The sequence below is a fragment of the Giraffa tippelskirchi genome, chromosome 13 (genome assembly GCF_054371585.1).
Source record: "Giraffa tippelskirchi isolate mGirTip1 chromosome 13, T2T-mGirTip1v1.2.pri, whole genome shotgun sequence".
NCBI lineage: Eukaryota > Metazoa > Chordata > Mammalia > Artiodactyla > Giraffidae > Giraffa > Giraffa tippelskirchi.
Genome location: NC_137287.1, coordinates 50,553,689 through 50,571,324, shown reverse-complemented (window position 1 = coordinate 50,571,324; position 17,636 = coordinate 50,553,689). Strand labels below are relative to the sequence as shown.

The following is a 17,636-nucleotide window of genomic DNA, read 5'->3' as shown; positions in this document are numbered from 1 at the left end:
TGCTGCAAGTGGAGTTGTGTTGCTCTTCCTAGAGTAGAGAGGAGCCATGTGAGAATGTGATGGGGCTTTCTGCGTGTAGCAAGCCAAGGCCACTGATAGAGGGTCTTTGGACAATATACTCAGGTTTCAGTTTAGGGACATATGATCAAAATGAAACAAGTCCGTCTTTAAAGAGATTCTTTGTAGCAAGCGGCTTCCAAGAATCAGCCAAAACCCCCAAAAGAGAGCAGGAGTCAGGATGGTCACCAGGTTAACCTTGGTGATTATCACAGCGTCTAGCATACAGCTGCTAATCAATACATAGTTTTTGAATGCATTGACATATTTAATAGCAAATTTCCCCATCATATTTTGGGTAATATTTTGACCGAGTTTGTAAACACTGGGCCTTGGAAACCTTAGGGGCAGAGAAAGAAAGAACAAACGCTTAAAGAGAAAAGACTGTTTCTCTCCTTCTTTGTTCATATTCTGTTTCTTGTTTTTTAAAATTAACTGTATTGAGATATAATTTACCTACAATAAAAAGTACTCACTTTAGGTACACAGTTCTACAATTCTGTATTGTGTACACACACGATATGGAACATTTCCATAACCCTCACAAGTCCCCTGGTTTCCCTTCCCTGTCAGTCTCCACTCACTCCTAGCCACAGGCAGCCTCTCTGTGTCAACACAGACAGAGTGCCTGTTCTAGAATTCCTCAAATAGAACCATACTGTATGTAGATTACTGTGTTCAGCTTCTCTCACTAGGCTTAGAGTCTGTGTGATTTGTCTGTGTGGTTGTATGCCCATTCCTTTTTTTTTTATTACTGAGTACTATTTCACGGTTGGACATACCACATTTTGTTTATCCATTTACTTGTTGACTGACATTTGTAATTTCCAGTTCTAGGGTATGATGAAGAAAGCTAGCTAGGAGCATTACTGAACAAGTCTGTGTGAAGATACATTTTCATTTATCATGGGCAAATGCCTAGAAGTGGAACTTCTGGGTTTTGTGATAAGTAACAAGGTTACTTGTTTTGTTTAACTTCATAAGAAATTGTTTTTCCAAGTGGATTTACCATTTTATATTCTCTGCAGCAATGGATGAAATCGCCAGTTGTTCCTCACCCTCTCAACCACTGGTATTACATGTCTTTTAAATCTGATCTGTTCTGAAGGGGGTATCTCTTTCTTTGTTTTAAAAGAAATGAGCAGTGTTTGTTGAATGAGTGCAAAAAGCATCTTTACCCCTGTGTTCCTAAATGAGCAAGTTTCTATCTGTAAGACACCTCTCTTTCTTCCGCTGTCTGTCTCTCTCTCTCTCTCACACACACACACACTCACACTCACACTCACTCGGGGCCTTCTGCCATCCTGGGAAATAAAAGCATTGTTTCTCTTAGAACGGGCTTGCTTTCTCAGAAGCACAACTTAACCGCATGCCGGGGCTTCAAGACTAGGGCGCTGCAAACTCTCAGGCGCAGCGAGCTTTCCCCAAAGAGCTCTCACTCCAAGCCTCTCAACTGCTCCCTTCTCTACTAATAAATAATAATTGTCTTTTCAAAAAAGCTGGTTTGTGGCCAGCGCTGGAGAGCTCCAGCTCGAGAGGAACGCTGTGGGTTGCCTCTCCGCTCCCTCCCCATGGTTCCATTTTCCACCCTGTTTGGACCCTGAGACACTGAGGGCTCTGGCGCCCGCTCCTCAGCAAGTCCCCGGGAACCCGGAGCCCCTGACCCCCGGCAGCGCGGGCACCGCGCCACCGGGCACCGGGCATGCTCAGAGGGCGGCGGCGCAGGCGGCGGCTGCAGTGGGGCCCGGGCGCCGGGAGGTGCCGCTGCGTCCCCGCTTCCCGGCGCCTGACCCAGCGCGCAAAGTTGGGCTGGAAGCCGCCGGGGGAAGGAGGGACAGAGCGAGCGCGGCGGCGGGGAAGGGGGGCGGGAGGCACAGGGGAAGGAGCCGGCGGGGGGGCGCCGGGCGTGTGTCACTCGCGCGCTCCCTCCGAGTCGGGAGGATGTGCTGAGCGCGGCGCCGGGAGGCGGCGGGGACCCAGGAGCCGTACCCGGCGGGGGCCGAGGAGCCATTCCCGGAGGCAGCTGGCAGCCTGGGCTGCCGCTCGGCGGCTCTCCGCCCTCCGAGGCTCCACATCCCGCGTCCCGCTCGGGCATGGCCGGGCGCCTCGCCCCCGCGCGCCCCGGCTGCTGAGTCTCGCGGGAGGCGGTGCGGAGGCCGGGAGGCCGGGAGGCCGGGGAGGCCGGCGCCGAGCAGAGGCGAGCGCCCCCGGAGCCGGACAGGAGCCCGCGCCCCGCGCCCCGTCCCTGCCGCGCGCGCCCGGGTCTCCCGGAGCCCCGATGAGCCCTGATGGCCGGGGCTCAGCCTGGAGTGCACGCGCTGCAACTCAAGCCCGTGTGCGTGTCCGACAGCCTCAAGAAGGGCACCAAATTCGTCAAGTGGGAGGATGTAAGTGCGAGCGGCCGGCGGGGGCGGGGCGGGGGCCAGTTACGCAACGGGAGCCCCGGGCGGGCGCGGGGCCTCGGGGCGCGAGACGGCGGCGCTGGGCACCCGCTCCTGGGCCCTCGGGTCGGCAGTGGGCGTCCGGGCTGGGTCTGACCAGCGCACCCTAAGGGTCTAGGATCTTGGGGCCAGTGGAGCAGAAGCGCAGGAGGGGCCGGCGTTGCCGGGTGATGGGTCCTGAGAGTTTGGAAAGTGGGGAGGGTGAAGTTGGCACCCGCCGGAAATCGCTGGGATGTGAACAAGTAGCGCCCCGCCGGCAGATGCACCCCGCCTCCCCTCCCCCCCCACACCAGCACCTCCTTTGGCCCCTTTCCAGAAGGAGCTGCCCCGGAGTCTGAACTGTTGAGTGGTGGCTCACCACTTAGCGCTTTTCTGGGTGCCCACGCGGCAGAGGCAAGAGGACACGGCGGCCCAGCCGACAGGTGGTCAGTGATGCCAAACTTCAGCTCTGGGCTCTGCAGGGAAGGGCCCCAAGAAGGGCCGGGAGGACGCACCGGGGGAGAACTAGAGGGCACAGGGGGTCACTGAGGGGTCAGCGGGGGCTCGGTGGGCCTGCAGGCTACGGGAAGGCGAGTTTCTGAGAACTGAGCTGGCTGAGTCTTCAGTTCCAAATATACATAGAACACGAGACATTCCTTCGATTTACCTTCATCTTTTGCCAGGGTGGGCAAAAGCCCAGCCCCGGATCTCCAGTGACTGACATGAACCCTGGGTCCTAGGACTTAAAGTGAATCCCCCCATTGCTTTCAAACATTTAAATTAATAATGTTGTTGTATGCATGGGGATCTTCAGATGGAGAACAATAAGTTATGAATTTATGTCTTGGATGTCATTCAAGGTGTCAGTCCTTAGGTCCTTGAGCTGCTGGGTCTAAGGATATTTAGGTCCAAATGACTAAGGCATCTCTTAAACAGGAGAAATTATAGGAGAATCTTTTCTTGTTGAAAAGATTTTCCACCTAGTAAATTATAGTCTGTTATTCTCCAGGGTATTTTCCTTTAATCTCCTTAAGACATTTTCCAGTGTCTGAAAACAATTTAAATATTCCAGGTAGCAAATCCAATTACTTAGTAGAGTGGATCTGTGTCTATATTTTATCCATTTGGAAGTGCCAACGGGACTTAGAGGCTGAGTCCACAGGTTTCCTGAAAGCTTATACCAATTATTAAATGCTGTAGGCATCCTTTTACTATGGACTTTACACCTTTCTCCTCTGTCCTAGTCTAATGACTGGATGTTTTGTGTAAATGGAATATAGTAGAATCTAAATAATAAGTTCAGACACAGAGATGAAAGGCTTTATTTTTGTCAAGGAGAAACAAAGACAATGCAGTTCAACAACAAATAAAACAGTCTTGCCCTTCTTGAGATCCTTAGATAGAGAGCTAATGTGATGATGAGTTTACTGAGAAAAAGAATGAAGAGTGGAAGGAAAAGAGAGAAGAGAGACTTTGCAGGATAAAGAAGGATATTCCAGTATAAGTTCTGGATTTATTCACAGTCATGATTTTAAATTGCTTTTTAAATAATGATCCAGAATGTCTTGTTTGGAAGAAAATATGAGTGTCACTGAAAGTGAAGTTCTTCCCTAAAAACACATTTTGATACATCCAGGTAGATAATTTTTATTATGTGCATTTATGTCACACATAGTTCTTTCTTACCTACTAATGCCAGGCCCTGGACTAGAGCCTGGTGAGATATAGAAAGCAGTAACCCTTCTGCTGTTATAGATCTTATAGCCTAGGTGAAGGAGAAAAAATGTTTTCGAGAAGCCCCGTGATGTAGAGAGTATGAGGGATGCAGGGAGAGTGTTGGAGAGCCTGCTAGTTGAACACCGCCTGGAGAAGTTAAGAAGGGCTCCCCCTGAGCATTGAACAGTGAGTTTCTGGGACAGCCCTGAAGGAGGAATGTGGAGACTAAGGAGAGGGCCAGTGGAATCTCAGATTTTTCAAAGGCGAGAACTCAGGTTGCACCCAGGAGTCGAGTTATCTAGAATGCAGTGATGTCTAGGCAAGTTATCTAGAATGCAGTGATGTCTAGGCAAGTTCTCTAGAATGCAGTGATGTCTAGTCAAGTTATCTAGAATGCAGTGATGTCTAGCCAAGTTATCTAGAATGCAGTGATGTCTAGCCAAGTTATCTAGAATGCAGTGATGTCTAGTCAAGTATCTAGAATGCAGTGAAGTCTAGTCAAGTTATCTAGAATGCAATTCAAGTTCCTTGTTTGGTCTTCTTGGTCTCCATGGTGATCTGTGGAGTGAGATAACCCAGACTTTCTTAGGATGGTTTTTTCCTTCCCTAGATGTCACCCTTCTCCTCTTCCCAGTTCATATTTGTTCTTCTGGGATCAAACCAGTTTTGATTATCTGGCTAATTATATTGCATTTTAGCAAGACTGTGTGTTGAAGACGACAGAGAACTATATTTTTCAGTCCATGTGTACCTTCTGATTCTTTTACCAGTCAGCTGTGTGACTTTAGCTTAATCACTTAACCTCTCTGAATCTTTTCTGTCTTGCACAGAGTGAGAGTGCTACATTTCCTACCTGTTTCATCTAAAAGTTGGCAATAGCTGATAGTGCACTTCTCACACTTGAGCATGCTTCAGAAATGTCTGAGGGGCTTTATAAGATTCAGATCACTGGGACCCACCCTCAAGTTCTGACTCAGAAGGTCTGAAGTGAGCCTGGGAATCTGCATTTCTCATAGGATCTTGAGAATAGAATCATTTCTCACCAGATCTTGAGATATGATGCAACTGGTTTGGGGAACCACACTTTGAAACTACTGAGATAAGATTTGTGGGAAAAAACAACTAAAACTTGGAAAGTATGGTAGAGAGCATAATCTTGTTGGCTTGCATATATTTTCACTGGTTTGTTGATTTCATTTTATCTCTGTGTTTGCATTTTGAGAATTCTTCCACTGTTACCTTTCTGCCTACCTAAGAGGTAGAAAAACCTCAGTAACATAATCATGGATAATCTTTTTAGATCTTCTGGGATATTTTAGGAAAGGTCTCTGATGCCCAGGCTGACTGAACTCACATTCATGCATTTCTTTTGAATTTCTTACAGTCAGTGAAACATTTTCAGCATTTTCATCTGCTTCTAGTGGGAGTGTTAGAAAAGGAAAGGAAGCAGAGAAGCGTTCTCAGAGGCTGTCTAGTCTGACTTCCTGCCTTTGACGGGAGGCTGCTGTGTTTTTCCTTTTGGCTCTGACTTTGGGAAATACCTGCTGCCCCCTTGCCCCAAGGGTGTGCCCCATCTGCTAATGAGGAAAAGTAAATGCTGGAAATAATTTAAAATACCTCAAATATCTGACCTCACTTAAAAATTGTAAATCCTCCTCTCTGATCTTTAAGAGTAAGGATGGGCAACTCAGAACAGATTTTCGATAACCCATTAGAAAGTTTAATGGTACATTTGAAAATGATGCATTTGGGGCTATTTAGAATTGTGAAGAGATTCTCTCTTGTTCCTTGAGTGGCAGAAGCACCATAGTCACCAGCCCTACTGTCCTGACTTCCAAATAGAACAGAAGATGTCACCCAGAGGGTGCAGTGCCCTGCATAGTCTGTTGGCTACCTACCAATGTCATGGTTAGGCTGTGGACACTTTAAGAGTGGTAGTCAAAAGCTTTGACACTGACATTAACCAGTCACAGCAGACAGAAGGTGGGCAGTGGAGCTGGAGCGAGGTCCTGGAGACATTCTGTTCCATTAGGGCCAGGTATTAACCTTTCTTTTGCCCAATCATGGGAAGGCCTGGGGGTCCCTGGTGTCTCCAGGGGCAAATGGAAATACTTCCATTTTTGAACAACTGTTCTTGTTCAGTCTCTAAGTCGTGTTCGACTCTCTGTGACCACATGGACTGCAGCATGCCAGGCTTCCCTGTCCATCATCAACTCCTAGAAGTTGCTCAAACTCATGTCCATTGAGTTAGTGATGCCATCCAACCATCTCATTCTCTGTCATCCCCTTCTCCTCCTGCCTTCAATCAGGGTCTTTTCTAATGAGTTGGCTCTTCACATCAGGTGGCCAAAGTATTGGAGCTTCAGCTTCAGCATAAGTCCTGCCAATGAATATTCAGGACTGATTTCCTTTAGGATGGACTGGTTTTATCTCCTTGTGGTCAAAGGGACTCTCAAGAATCTTCTCCAACACCACAGTTCAAAAGCATCAATTCTTTGGTGTCCAGCTTTCTTTATGGTCCAACTTTCACATCCATACATGACTACTGGAAAAAGCGTAGCTTTGAATATACAGGCGTTTGTCAGCAAAGTGATGTCGCTCTCTAGGGTTGTCATAATTTTTCTTCCAAGAGCAAGCATCTTAATTTCATAGCTGCAGTCACCATCCACAGTAATTTTGGAGCCCAAGAAAATAAAATCTTTCATTGTTTCCATTTTTTCCCCATATATTTGCCATGAAATGATGGGACCAGATGCCATGATCTTAGTTTTTTGAATGTTGAATTTTAGGACCTTTTTCCACTCCCCTCTTTCACCTTCATCAAGAGGCTCGTTAGTTCCTCCTTGCTTTCTGCCATAAGGGTGGTGTCATCTGCATATCTGAGGTTGTTGATATTTTTCCTGGCAATCTTTATTACAACCTGTGATTCATCCAGCCTGGCATTTCACATGATGTACTCTGCATATAAAGTGAATAAGCAGGGTGACAATATACAGCCTTGACGTACTCCTTTCCCGATTTTGAACCAGTCTGTTGTTCCATGTCCGATTCTAACTGTTGCTTCCTGACCTGCATACAGGTTTCTCAAGAGGCAGGTCAGGTGGTCTGGTATTCCCATCTCTTAATGAATTTTCCTCAGTTTATTGTGATCTACACAGTCAAAGGCTTTAGCATAGTCAGTGAAGCAGAAGTAGATGTTTTTCTGGAATTCTCTTGCTTTTTCTATGATCCAGCGGATGTTGGCAGTTTGATCTCTGGTTCTTCTGCCTTTTAAAAATCCAGCTTATACATCTGGAAGTTCTCGGCTCATATACTGTTGAAGCCTGGCTTGAAGGATTTTGAGCGTTACTTTGCTAGCATGCGAAATGAATGCAATGTACAGGAGTTTGAGCATTCTTTGGCATTGCTCTTCTTTGGGATTGGAATGAAAACTGACCTGTTCCAGTCCTGAGACCACTACTGAATTTTGCAAATTTGCTGGTATATTGACTACAGCACTTTATTTATTTATTTTTTTTATAAATTTATTTATTTTAGTTGGGGGCTAATTACTTTACAATATTGTAATAGTTTTTGCCATACATTGACATGAATCAGCCATGGGTTTACATGTGTTCCCCTTCCTGGACCCCCCACCCACCTCCCTCCCCATCCCATCCCTCTGGGTCATCCCATTGCCCCGGCCCTGAGCCCTTGTCTCATGCATCGAACATGGAATGGTGTTGTCTTTCACATATGATAATATACATGTTTCAATGCTATTCTCCCAGAACGTCCCACCCTCACCTTCTCCCTCAGAGTCCACAAAATTGTTCTATGCACAGCACTTTAACAGCATCATCTTTTAGGATTTTAAATAGCTCAGCTGAACAACGAATAATGGTGTATAGGTATATATATAGTCTGAACATCAAGGCCAAGTCTGGCTGTCCAGAGCTTGGCCAGTAGATAAGGAACTAACCTACTGTGGCTACTTGTTTCATCAGTGTTTTGAAAGGATGTACCTTGGTTTTATTTTGCATTTGTATCTGATCAGACTCTGGTGGTAGGAGGTGTGTGTACAGGACTGGGCATTTGGGAGAGGTCTGTGAGATATGAGTTACTTTCTCCATCACGGCTAGGGAGTTTGGGAGATTATGAGCTTGACCCCTCTCATTTCTCCATGTTGGAGAGGATGTGGAGGGAAAGACAAAGGTTTCCCAGCCCTAGATTTGCCCCAAACTCATCATTTTCAAGTGGTTTCTAATGGGTCATTGGAAATCTGTTTTCTAAGTTTGCGCATTCTTCCTCTTAAAGATCTGTGTCTTTGTTCCACAAACTTTGGAGCATGGAGGGCTGCTCATTTGATTGTTTCCTTTCTCTACTCTCACCCTCCAAATTCAGAGCTCAGCTGTGGATGAATAGCTTAATGCATTGCAACCTCATTTTCCTCATGTGTAATGTGAGGCTTGTAGTATCTCTGCTGCACAGAGTAGCTGGTACCATTAAAAGAGCAAAGGCGCATGCACTGCTCTGTGTGGTGCCTGACACACAAGAATCAATAAAGTATGTTTTAATTTCATTTTATATATTTTTTTATTAATTTTTGTTGGAATATAGTTGCTTTACAACTTTGTGTTTTTTCTGCTGTACAGCAAAGTGAATCAGCTTTATGTTTACATATGTCGTTGTTGTTGTTCAGTCGCCCAGTTATGTCCAATTCTGCGACCCCATGGACTGCAGCACGTCAGGCCTCCCTGTCCCTCGCCATCTCTCGGAGTTTGCCCAAGTTCACGTTCATTGCATTGGTGACGCTGTCCAGCCCTCTGAAACCCTCTTCTTCTGCTCTCTATCTTTCCCAGCATCAGGGACTTTTCCAATGATTTCCCCTCCTTTTTTGATTTCCTTCTCATTTAGGTCATCACAGAACTTTGAGTACAGTTCCCTGTGCTATATAGTAGGTTCATAAACTATCTTTTTAAAGTGATGCATGCATACTAAGTTACTTCAGTTGTGTCCGACTTTGTAACCCTGTGGACTGTAGCCCGCCAGGCTTCTCTCTCCCTGGAATTTTCCAGGCAAGATTCAGGAATTCTCCAGGCAACTCTCCACTGGAGAGTTCTCCACAACTCTCCATGTCCTGCTTCAGAAATCTTCCCAACCCAGGAGTCAAACCCACATCTCTGGTGTCTCCTGCATTGTCAGGCAAGTTCTTTACCACTCGCGCCACCTGGGAAAAGTGGTGGTCTCCCAATAATCAGAGGGCCGTGAACTTTATCAAGGTGGTCAGTATGTGTTGGATGACAGTTTTATTCTCCAAGTGGGAGGAGCTACACCTTCTTTCCATTCCCTTTGATGTATATTTTGATTCTCATGCTTTATAATTTGAAAAGGAAAAAAAAAATCAATTTTTTACCCTGTTAAAAAATGTAAGTATTTCAGAGAAAATCCATTGAAAAATCAGCACTCTTTCTCTTTAGAGCAAGTCAATTTCCAAAGTGTTCTAAAGTTTTATTTCCACTTAAAAACCTTAAATATACCCCCACACACCCACACACAGAATAAGTACACAGGTTTGATGCCCAGAAGGAAGAAGAAACAGTTAACAAAATCCTTGTGATTTAGCAAGAAAAAAGTTATATATTAATAGATACATGTAAATCTCACATTTTACATTGTATCTCACAAGAGTAATCTTACATCTGAAAGTCATAATTGCTAGACTGGGTACGTTGTTTGGGAAAAAGGCTGAGGAACTGAAACAAGTAACTCCCTCTCCTCTCTACACCACTCTGCCCTCCACAGCAGAGAACCCGGCAGCTAAGACAGGTAATAATAACAAAAAACACATTAGTATATTGCGCATTTCCCAACATCCTACACAAAAGCTCAGTTAGAACTTTTGGATTATGTAGAATCTGCAGTTGCAGTTTCCAAAGTGATGACAAGATGACACTGAGGTATTATGAGGAAGAAGAGGGGAAGGTTTCTGAGGTGGGCAGTCAGCAGCATTCATTTTGAACAAGCTACGTGAGAGAAAGGGGAGAAACAGTGCTGGTAGGTAGATGGTAGATCCCAAGGTAGCCCCCAGAGGTCTGGCAGGTGCCCTTTCAGTGAAAGTTGCTCAGTTGTGTCCAACTCTTTGTGACCCCATGAAAAGTCCATGGAACCCTCCAGGCCAGAATACTGAAGTGGACAGCCTTTCCCTTCTCCAGGATCTTCCCAACCCAAGGATCGAGCCCAGGTCTCCCACATTGTGGGCAGATCTTTTACCAGCTGAGCCACCAGGGGCGCCCTCTAAGGCTAAGGTTAAATATGCCCAGATAGATCAGCTTTTCATTTCCAAAGAGCTTTTGTGAATTTCTCATTGACAGTGATTACTGCAGTCTAAGTGTAAGAGTATCACTTTTCCAAAGTGAGCCAATAAAACTGTTTTAAGCTGTTGATCAGAGTGTAACATTCATGAAGTGAAACTTGCAAATCTTGTGTCCAGCTGGATCAGTTTTCACCAAATGAACGCTGTGATCAGCACTAGATTGAGATAAACTGCTTTGCCAGCTCTCCCCTATGACCTCCTGAGCGTTCCCTTCCAGCCCCCCTATACCGCTCTTCTGACTTATAGCTGTATGGGTTGGTGTTGCCTCTCTTTGATCTAAGAAAGCTATTTTCCTTTTATTTTCAATGAAAACAAAAACCTAAAGCACTTTTATTACTGCTTTAGGACTTGCTTCAGAAATAACAAAAATGACTTATCCTGGGTTTAGATGGACCTTAATTAGGTCCTTATCTGTCCTAAAGCCTGGGAAGTGAAGCAGGTAAATGCCCCCGAGCAGAAAACAGTTAAACAAAACTCTGGTAATTGAGCAAGGAAATATAATGCCCACAGGCTTTTATTGGCATAGCAAAGCAGAGTAGTAGAGTGCTGTTTTTGGAATGTGTTTTTCTCTAGTAGTTTTTCTCTCTTATCTTGCCTGACCGCTATTCCCATCTATGGTACATTAGGATAATTTACTCTGGCTATTAGCATATCTCCAATCCTTCCCAGGAAAATTTTATCCTATCAGTAAATACCTTCAAATGATGTTTACCTGCAATGACTGTTTAAATGGGCCAGGAACATTTTGCTTTTTTTATATCAAGCTTTGTTGTCTTTGTTGTGTTTCTTATCAGGATCATTTCATTTTATCATGAACAAGGAGTTCTGTAGCAAATGGAATGGGATTGATTGTGAATTGTTAACTATCGCTCTGGGTCTCCACCTAAATGACAAATCTTTTGTAACTGAAGACCTTAGTTTTCCTGTTACTGGAGCTAATAGAAGGTCTGTTCAGCCTTTCTGGATCCTATCATAAATTCCATCTGCTCAGACAGATTTCATAATGCTCCCCTTTCCCCATCTATTTCTTATCAGACCCCACAATCAGAGCCAGTGCCCCTATATTGCACTAAGGCAAGGAACTAGGACATGTTTCTGAGATTTACACATGAGACTCTAAGGATGCCATCAATTTCTGTAATAAAAATAAAAAGTAAATAAAATAGAATATAAAGAAAGCTAGACTCTTGGAGAATTCTTCAGGTTCCCCTCTGACCACTTTGTGCTCTGAGATTTGATTATTTTCTTCACATGTTATTTTTTCAATTTGGGGAAATTTTTATTTTAGTTTTGTTCTGAAAAATTCTTAGGTAATGCTGAAATGCAATTGATGTTGACTAAATCTATGTGCATTTATCAAGAAACACAATTATTATCAATGGAGAAACATTATTATATAAAATTTTGAAAAATTTAGTGTTAAAGGGCAATTAAAAGCATCCTACATACGGTTTTCATTTCAAGGACTCTTTTTTTTTTTTCTTAATTCCAAATGTGTGTGTGTGTGTATTAAGTCACTTCAGTCATGTCTGACTCTTTGTGATCCTATGGACTGTAGCTTGCCAGGCTCCTCCGTCCATTGGATTCTCCAGACAAGAATAATGGAGTGGATTGCCATTTCCTTCTCCAGGGGATCTTCCTGACCAGGATTGAACCTGTGTCTCTTATGTCTGCTGCATTGGCAGGCGGGTTCTTTACCACTAGCACCACCTGGGAAGCCCAATTCCAAGTATGCTTTTATTTGTTTACTGTTATTTTTAAATTGGAATATAAGTGCTTTACAATGTTGTGTTTTTGTTGTGTTTTTGTATAACAACGTGAAGCAGATACACATATATCCCCTCCCTCTTGAGCAAGGACTTTTTTAGTTCACAATATTTGCTCTTTTTTTTTTTTTCCTTTTCATCACAGTGAAGTTTTATGAACAAGCTCAAGGAGAACAAATTAGTTAGCAAAGCGCTTTTACCTAAACTAGTCATGGTGGCTTAAAATATATAACATTGATGCACAGATTAAGAAATTATTTTGCTGTTAAAAATCAATTTTTCTTTGAAACTTGTTTACAAAATAGGTAAAGTTAATTTGATTCGTTTTGTAGTAGAGGCCAAATAAGCTGAAAAAGAAAGACCCCAGAGAAAGTCAGCAAGTGTCCAGTAGATTAAAAAATGATGAAGGATGCTGACCAGGATTCTTTGTCAGGTGTGCTGTTTGGTTGAGTGTCACTTTGCATCCATCCCCTTATCCTCTTTGTGGGACTTTTTATTTATTTATTTTTTTAATAAATTTATTTATTTTAGTTGGGGGCTAATTACTTTACAATATTGTAATAGTTTTTGCCATACATTGACATGAATCAGCCATGGGTTTACATGTGTTCCCCTTCCTGGACCCCCCACCCACCTCCCTCCCCATCCCATCCCTCTGGGTCATCCCATTGCCCCGGTCCTGAGCATTTGTCTCATGCATCGAACATGGAATGGTGTTCTGTTTCACATATGATAATATACATGTTTCAATGCTATTCTCCCAGAATGTCCCACCCTCACCTTCTCCCTCATAGTGCATAAGACTGTTCTATGCATCTGTGTCTCTTATTCTGTCTCGCATATAGGGTTATCGTTACCATCTTTCAAATTCCATATATATGCATTAGTGGGACTTTTTATAATACAGAGTCTGGGAATCTAAAGCCGTATTTACTAGACTTCCTTGACGTATCTAATATTCTGGCTGTAAATTCAGCCCCACTAGTATGAGATGCACTTATATGAGATGTGGAAGGCTGATATGTGAAGGAGGCCACTTCTCTGCCTTCTTTGAGCTGTTTCTGCAGACACGTGGGTTGTTGCAGGAAGATGTGTTGTCTTCTGTAGTCCTTTTCCTTTGTCTGATTGTAAAGAGGTGGTGGCCATCATGGCTGCTCCCTGTTCTCGGATTACTCTTCCTTTGTCTTCAGCTAAGCTTCTGTGTGTGTGACTTCAGGAGTTTCGTCTTGATTTCTCACCTTTCTGAATGGAGTGGAGGCAGCAGTTCCACTCCAGGGTCAGTGTATCACGTCCTGGGGTCATTCACAGAGGCCCAACCTGAAGCCTACTTCTCCGGTCCTTTTAATGATGCTGTCAAGTACCTGTGATTAAACTCAATTATGTACAAAGCTTCCAGAGAGGCTTCTGTTTCCTTCATTAACACCTGCCCAACATGGCCTTTTACAGTTCTAGGATTCCATGACTTTCAGTCCTGATATGCAATAACCATCCACACAGCCTATGTGATTTTCTCCTCCTATGTGATTTTCTCCTTCAATATTACATTTGAGTATAATGAGTTTTGCTATAATACTGCCTCTCAAGTTCAGTGTTGACAGTGAGTCCTAATAACATATTTATAAACCACTATCATTTATTTATGTGTTCTAAGTCGTCTCAGTTGTGTCTAGCTCTTTGTGACCCCAAGGACTGTAGCCTGCCAGGCTCCTCTGTCCGTGGGATTCTCCAGGCAAGAATACTGGAGTGGGCAGCCATTTCTCCAGGGGATCTTCCCAACCCAGGGTTTGAACCCACTGTTTCTTATGTCTCCTGCATTAGCAGGTGGATTCTTTACCATTGTGCCATTGGGAAGGCCCTTATTTATTTATAGTCATGACCATTCAGTCATCAAGACTACCTCGAGTGGTAGGGAAAGATCAAGTGTTACTATTCCCATTTTACTTAGATGTCAGCTGGGGCAAGTGGGTGGTGGGTTGCCCAAGTTGCCCACAACTAGTTAGAGGAAAGTCAGGTCTTCAGGTTAAATTATGGGCCTCTTCCAGTCTCTGGAGAAGGAAATGGCAACCCACTCTGGTATTCTAAACTGGAAAATCCCATGGACAGAGGAGTGTGGCCGGCTTACAGTACATGGGGTCGTGAAGAGTCAGACACGACTCAGCGACTTCACCTTCCAGTTTACTGTGGCAAACAGGTTCCAAACAGGAACCTTTGGGTAACAAAAGGCTTTTAATAGAATTCAAATAAGTACAAGTTGAAAGTGATTCACTGACTTTTCCAAAGAATCCCTCTGATTTTAGGATTCATACAAATGAGGCTGAGATCCTTGCAAACTCATCCCTCTTTGCTAGTGTCTTCATAAACAGCTGCAATAATTTTATAATGTATATACAAAGTCCATTTTTGTTGTACAACATAGGACTTGGAAATGTAGGAAAACTTCATTGCTGCCTTGAGGCACAAAGACATTCTAGTCTACAAATATTCTACATTAGTTAATATAAAACATGCTTATGGAAAGATATTTAAGAATGGTGTTTAAAACAAAGGTCATTTTTTTCATTACCTAATAAGTGACACTTTTGTATCTAACAAGACTCATTACATGTGCTTTTCCATCTTTTTCTCTTCCTAACATACTTGCAAATGTTGTCTTTTGTTGAATTCCCCTAAGACTGATCCCATGGCTTCCTATAGGAAATTTTTGATCTTGGAAGATGGAAGATAAGGTGGGCATGAGGGAAGTGTAGAAGTTGGCCCTCGACCCCAGGCAAGAGGCAGAATGACTTGGAATTCAAGGTGGTGTCAACTGAGAGGTCAGATGTAAACTGCTAGGACAGGAAGGTGCATCCAGGGAGGTGGTGATACCTTAACTGGACCGGGGCTTCTGTGTTATTCATCTTCTTTCCCTAGGACAAAGCAGAGGCTTGGCACTGACTTGGTGCTCAGGGAATGTTTGTAGAATAAAGGAATTATCTAGTGTGTGTCTCCCTCACAGTGGGCTCATGGGAAGAGAGGCAGGCGGTCTTAGGGAGACTTGGAGGGCAGTCACGCTCCCAAGACCCCTTCGTGCCATGTCGCGTGTGGAGCTGGGTCCACCCTTCCGTTCCCTCTGAAATCTCCCGGAGTCTGAGGGGCTCTGTGGCCTTCTTAACTTTGGTTTCTCCATGTGAGTTCGAGAAGCAAAACATTTACTGTCAACACATAGTTGATTGCTGTCACAGCACACATTTCCTGTGAGGGCTAAATATGGCTTAAGGTTGAGTGTGCACTCAATTGTGGTTCAATATTGTTTGAAAATTACGATGCTTAGTGTATTTACATCTCTTATTCTGAATGTTACCTGTGGCTTCTGTTTTCTGAAGAAGATACACATTTACCCAGATTTTGCAGGGAAAATTGCCCTTAAAGAAACTCGGAAGTGTTGGGAGTGATGAACAAAAGACTGACTGTTGTGAAAACATCCTCTCTATCAGGATAATGATTCACAAGGAGAAAAATGAATATGTGAGTTTTATTGCCAAAATGAGAAAAATATCAAGTAAAAGACATATAGTTTTAAAATATTATTTATACTAAAAATTCCACCTCCACTGTTTCTTCTGTATGGAGGGAATGGAGGTTACCAGGACAGTATTAATGCTGTGTGCCCTTCCCCACTCCTAGTTCAAGGTACTGGGATCTCCACCATGCTCCTGCCTGCTCTTCTGTTCCTGGGGAAGCAGCGTACCTGCTCCATGTCCAGGGGCCCATGACTGCTGGTTTCTCTGGATCCTAGATTCATAATTATCCTCCCCTTTGACAGTGTCTGTGAAAGATTATTCTCTGCTGAATCTCTTCTAAGAACATGGAAATACACCTTGTAGTCCTACAAATGCCAGCCTAGACTCCAGCACACAGTCCTCCGCCCACCTTCCTCTGCAGGGAGATGCCGCTCCTCCCCACCCTCTCGTCTCATCCCACCTGCCCTCCAGAGCCTTGTTCTGCCTTTGCCACTGCTTTGAAGCCTCTCTTGCCAGTGCTATTGGCAGCTGATATTTGCCAGCTGATATTTTTCAGAATTGACCTTGCTTCTTTTTTTTCAGTTTCCCCCCATCCACCCTTTTGTTCAGAGTTCCTACTATGTGTATTGATGTGTATTGATGCCTCTTATAAGCTGGACATTTTGCTAGTGTTGTGGACTGATGATGATAAATGATTTGGTTCCTGCCTTCATGGCATTGATATTATGCTAGGGGAGATAGATGTTCAACAAATAGAGGTAAGGAATGTCACTCTAATTGTGCTAAGTACTATAGAATAAAGTGAAAAAATACAAATGAGTGTAAGAAGCTTGGAAGGAGTCCCTAGAGAAATTCTATGTAGGGAAAGACCTGAGTTATAAGTGGTTCTTCAGCTAACAAGAGGATGGGAAGTGTGTGAGGTCGAAGGAACAGCACTTGTGAGCATCGCAAAGAGGGAAGGCACAGGGGACTTTGAAGGACAGAGAAGACTAAGCAAATGGGGAGCTCAGAGGCTTGGATAATGAGGAGAGAGGGCAAGGGGTTGCATATATGCTGCTTAGGCCGTTGCAGGATTTTATCATGAAGGCTATGAGAAGCCACTAAGTTGTGTTTCTCAACCTTGGCACTATTGACATTTGATGCCAGACGGTTATTTGTTAAAGAGGTTGGCCTGTGCACTGTAGGATGTTCAGCAGCATCCCTGGTGTCTGTTTACTAGATGCCAGTAAAAAAGTGCCAGTGTAACAACCAAGATTGTTTCTGGGCATGACCAGCATTTCCCTGGAGAGCAAAACTGCACTGGTTCACAATCCTTGATTAAAATGTAAACCACTGATTTAAATCTTAACTGATTAACTGTTGAGCCAGGATGGCCCTGATGGTTCAGTGGTTAAAGCCTTGTGCTGCCATTGCAGGGCCAGGTTTGATCCCTGGTCGGGGAACCAAGATCCCACATGCTGCATGGCACGGGCAAAGAGAGAGAGAGGGAGAGACAGAGACGGAGAGAGAGAAAGGGAAAGAGGACATTATCATATACAAAAAAATATTGGGCCACTATATGTGCATGCGCATGCACATGGCTAGTAGGCACATGAAAAGATGTTCAACATAATTTGTCATTAGTCATCAGGGAAATGCATTAATAAGATAAAACCACAGTGAGATGCCACCTTACACCCACCAGACCTATATCTATATCTTCCTGAAATGATTGGTTTACTCATCTGATGCCCCCACTAAACAATGAGCACTTTGGGTGATGGAGGATCTGAACGTTCATTTGAATCCCTAGTACAGACCTGCAGTACCTTGTATGATATTT

At 44.0% G+C, this 17,636-nt stretch overlaps 1 protein-coding gene across 1 annotated transcript in view; it reads left to right on the top strand.

Moving 5' to 3' along the window:
* The first annotated feature begins 1,888 nt into the window (after window positions 1-1,888).
* Window positions 1,889-17,636, top strand: part of PLCB1 (phospholipase C beta 1) — an 859,183-nt gene continuing 843,435 nt past the window's right edge. The window contains exon 1 of the mRNA XM_081559124.1: window positions 1,889-2,444. Coding sequence (XP_081415250.1) covers window positions 2,346-2,444 — 99 coding nt within the window. The 5' untranslated portion in view covers window positions 1,889-2,345. The remainder of the gene's footprint in view (window positions 2,445-17,636) is intronic.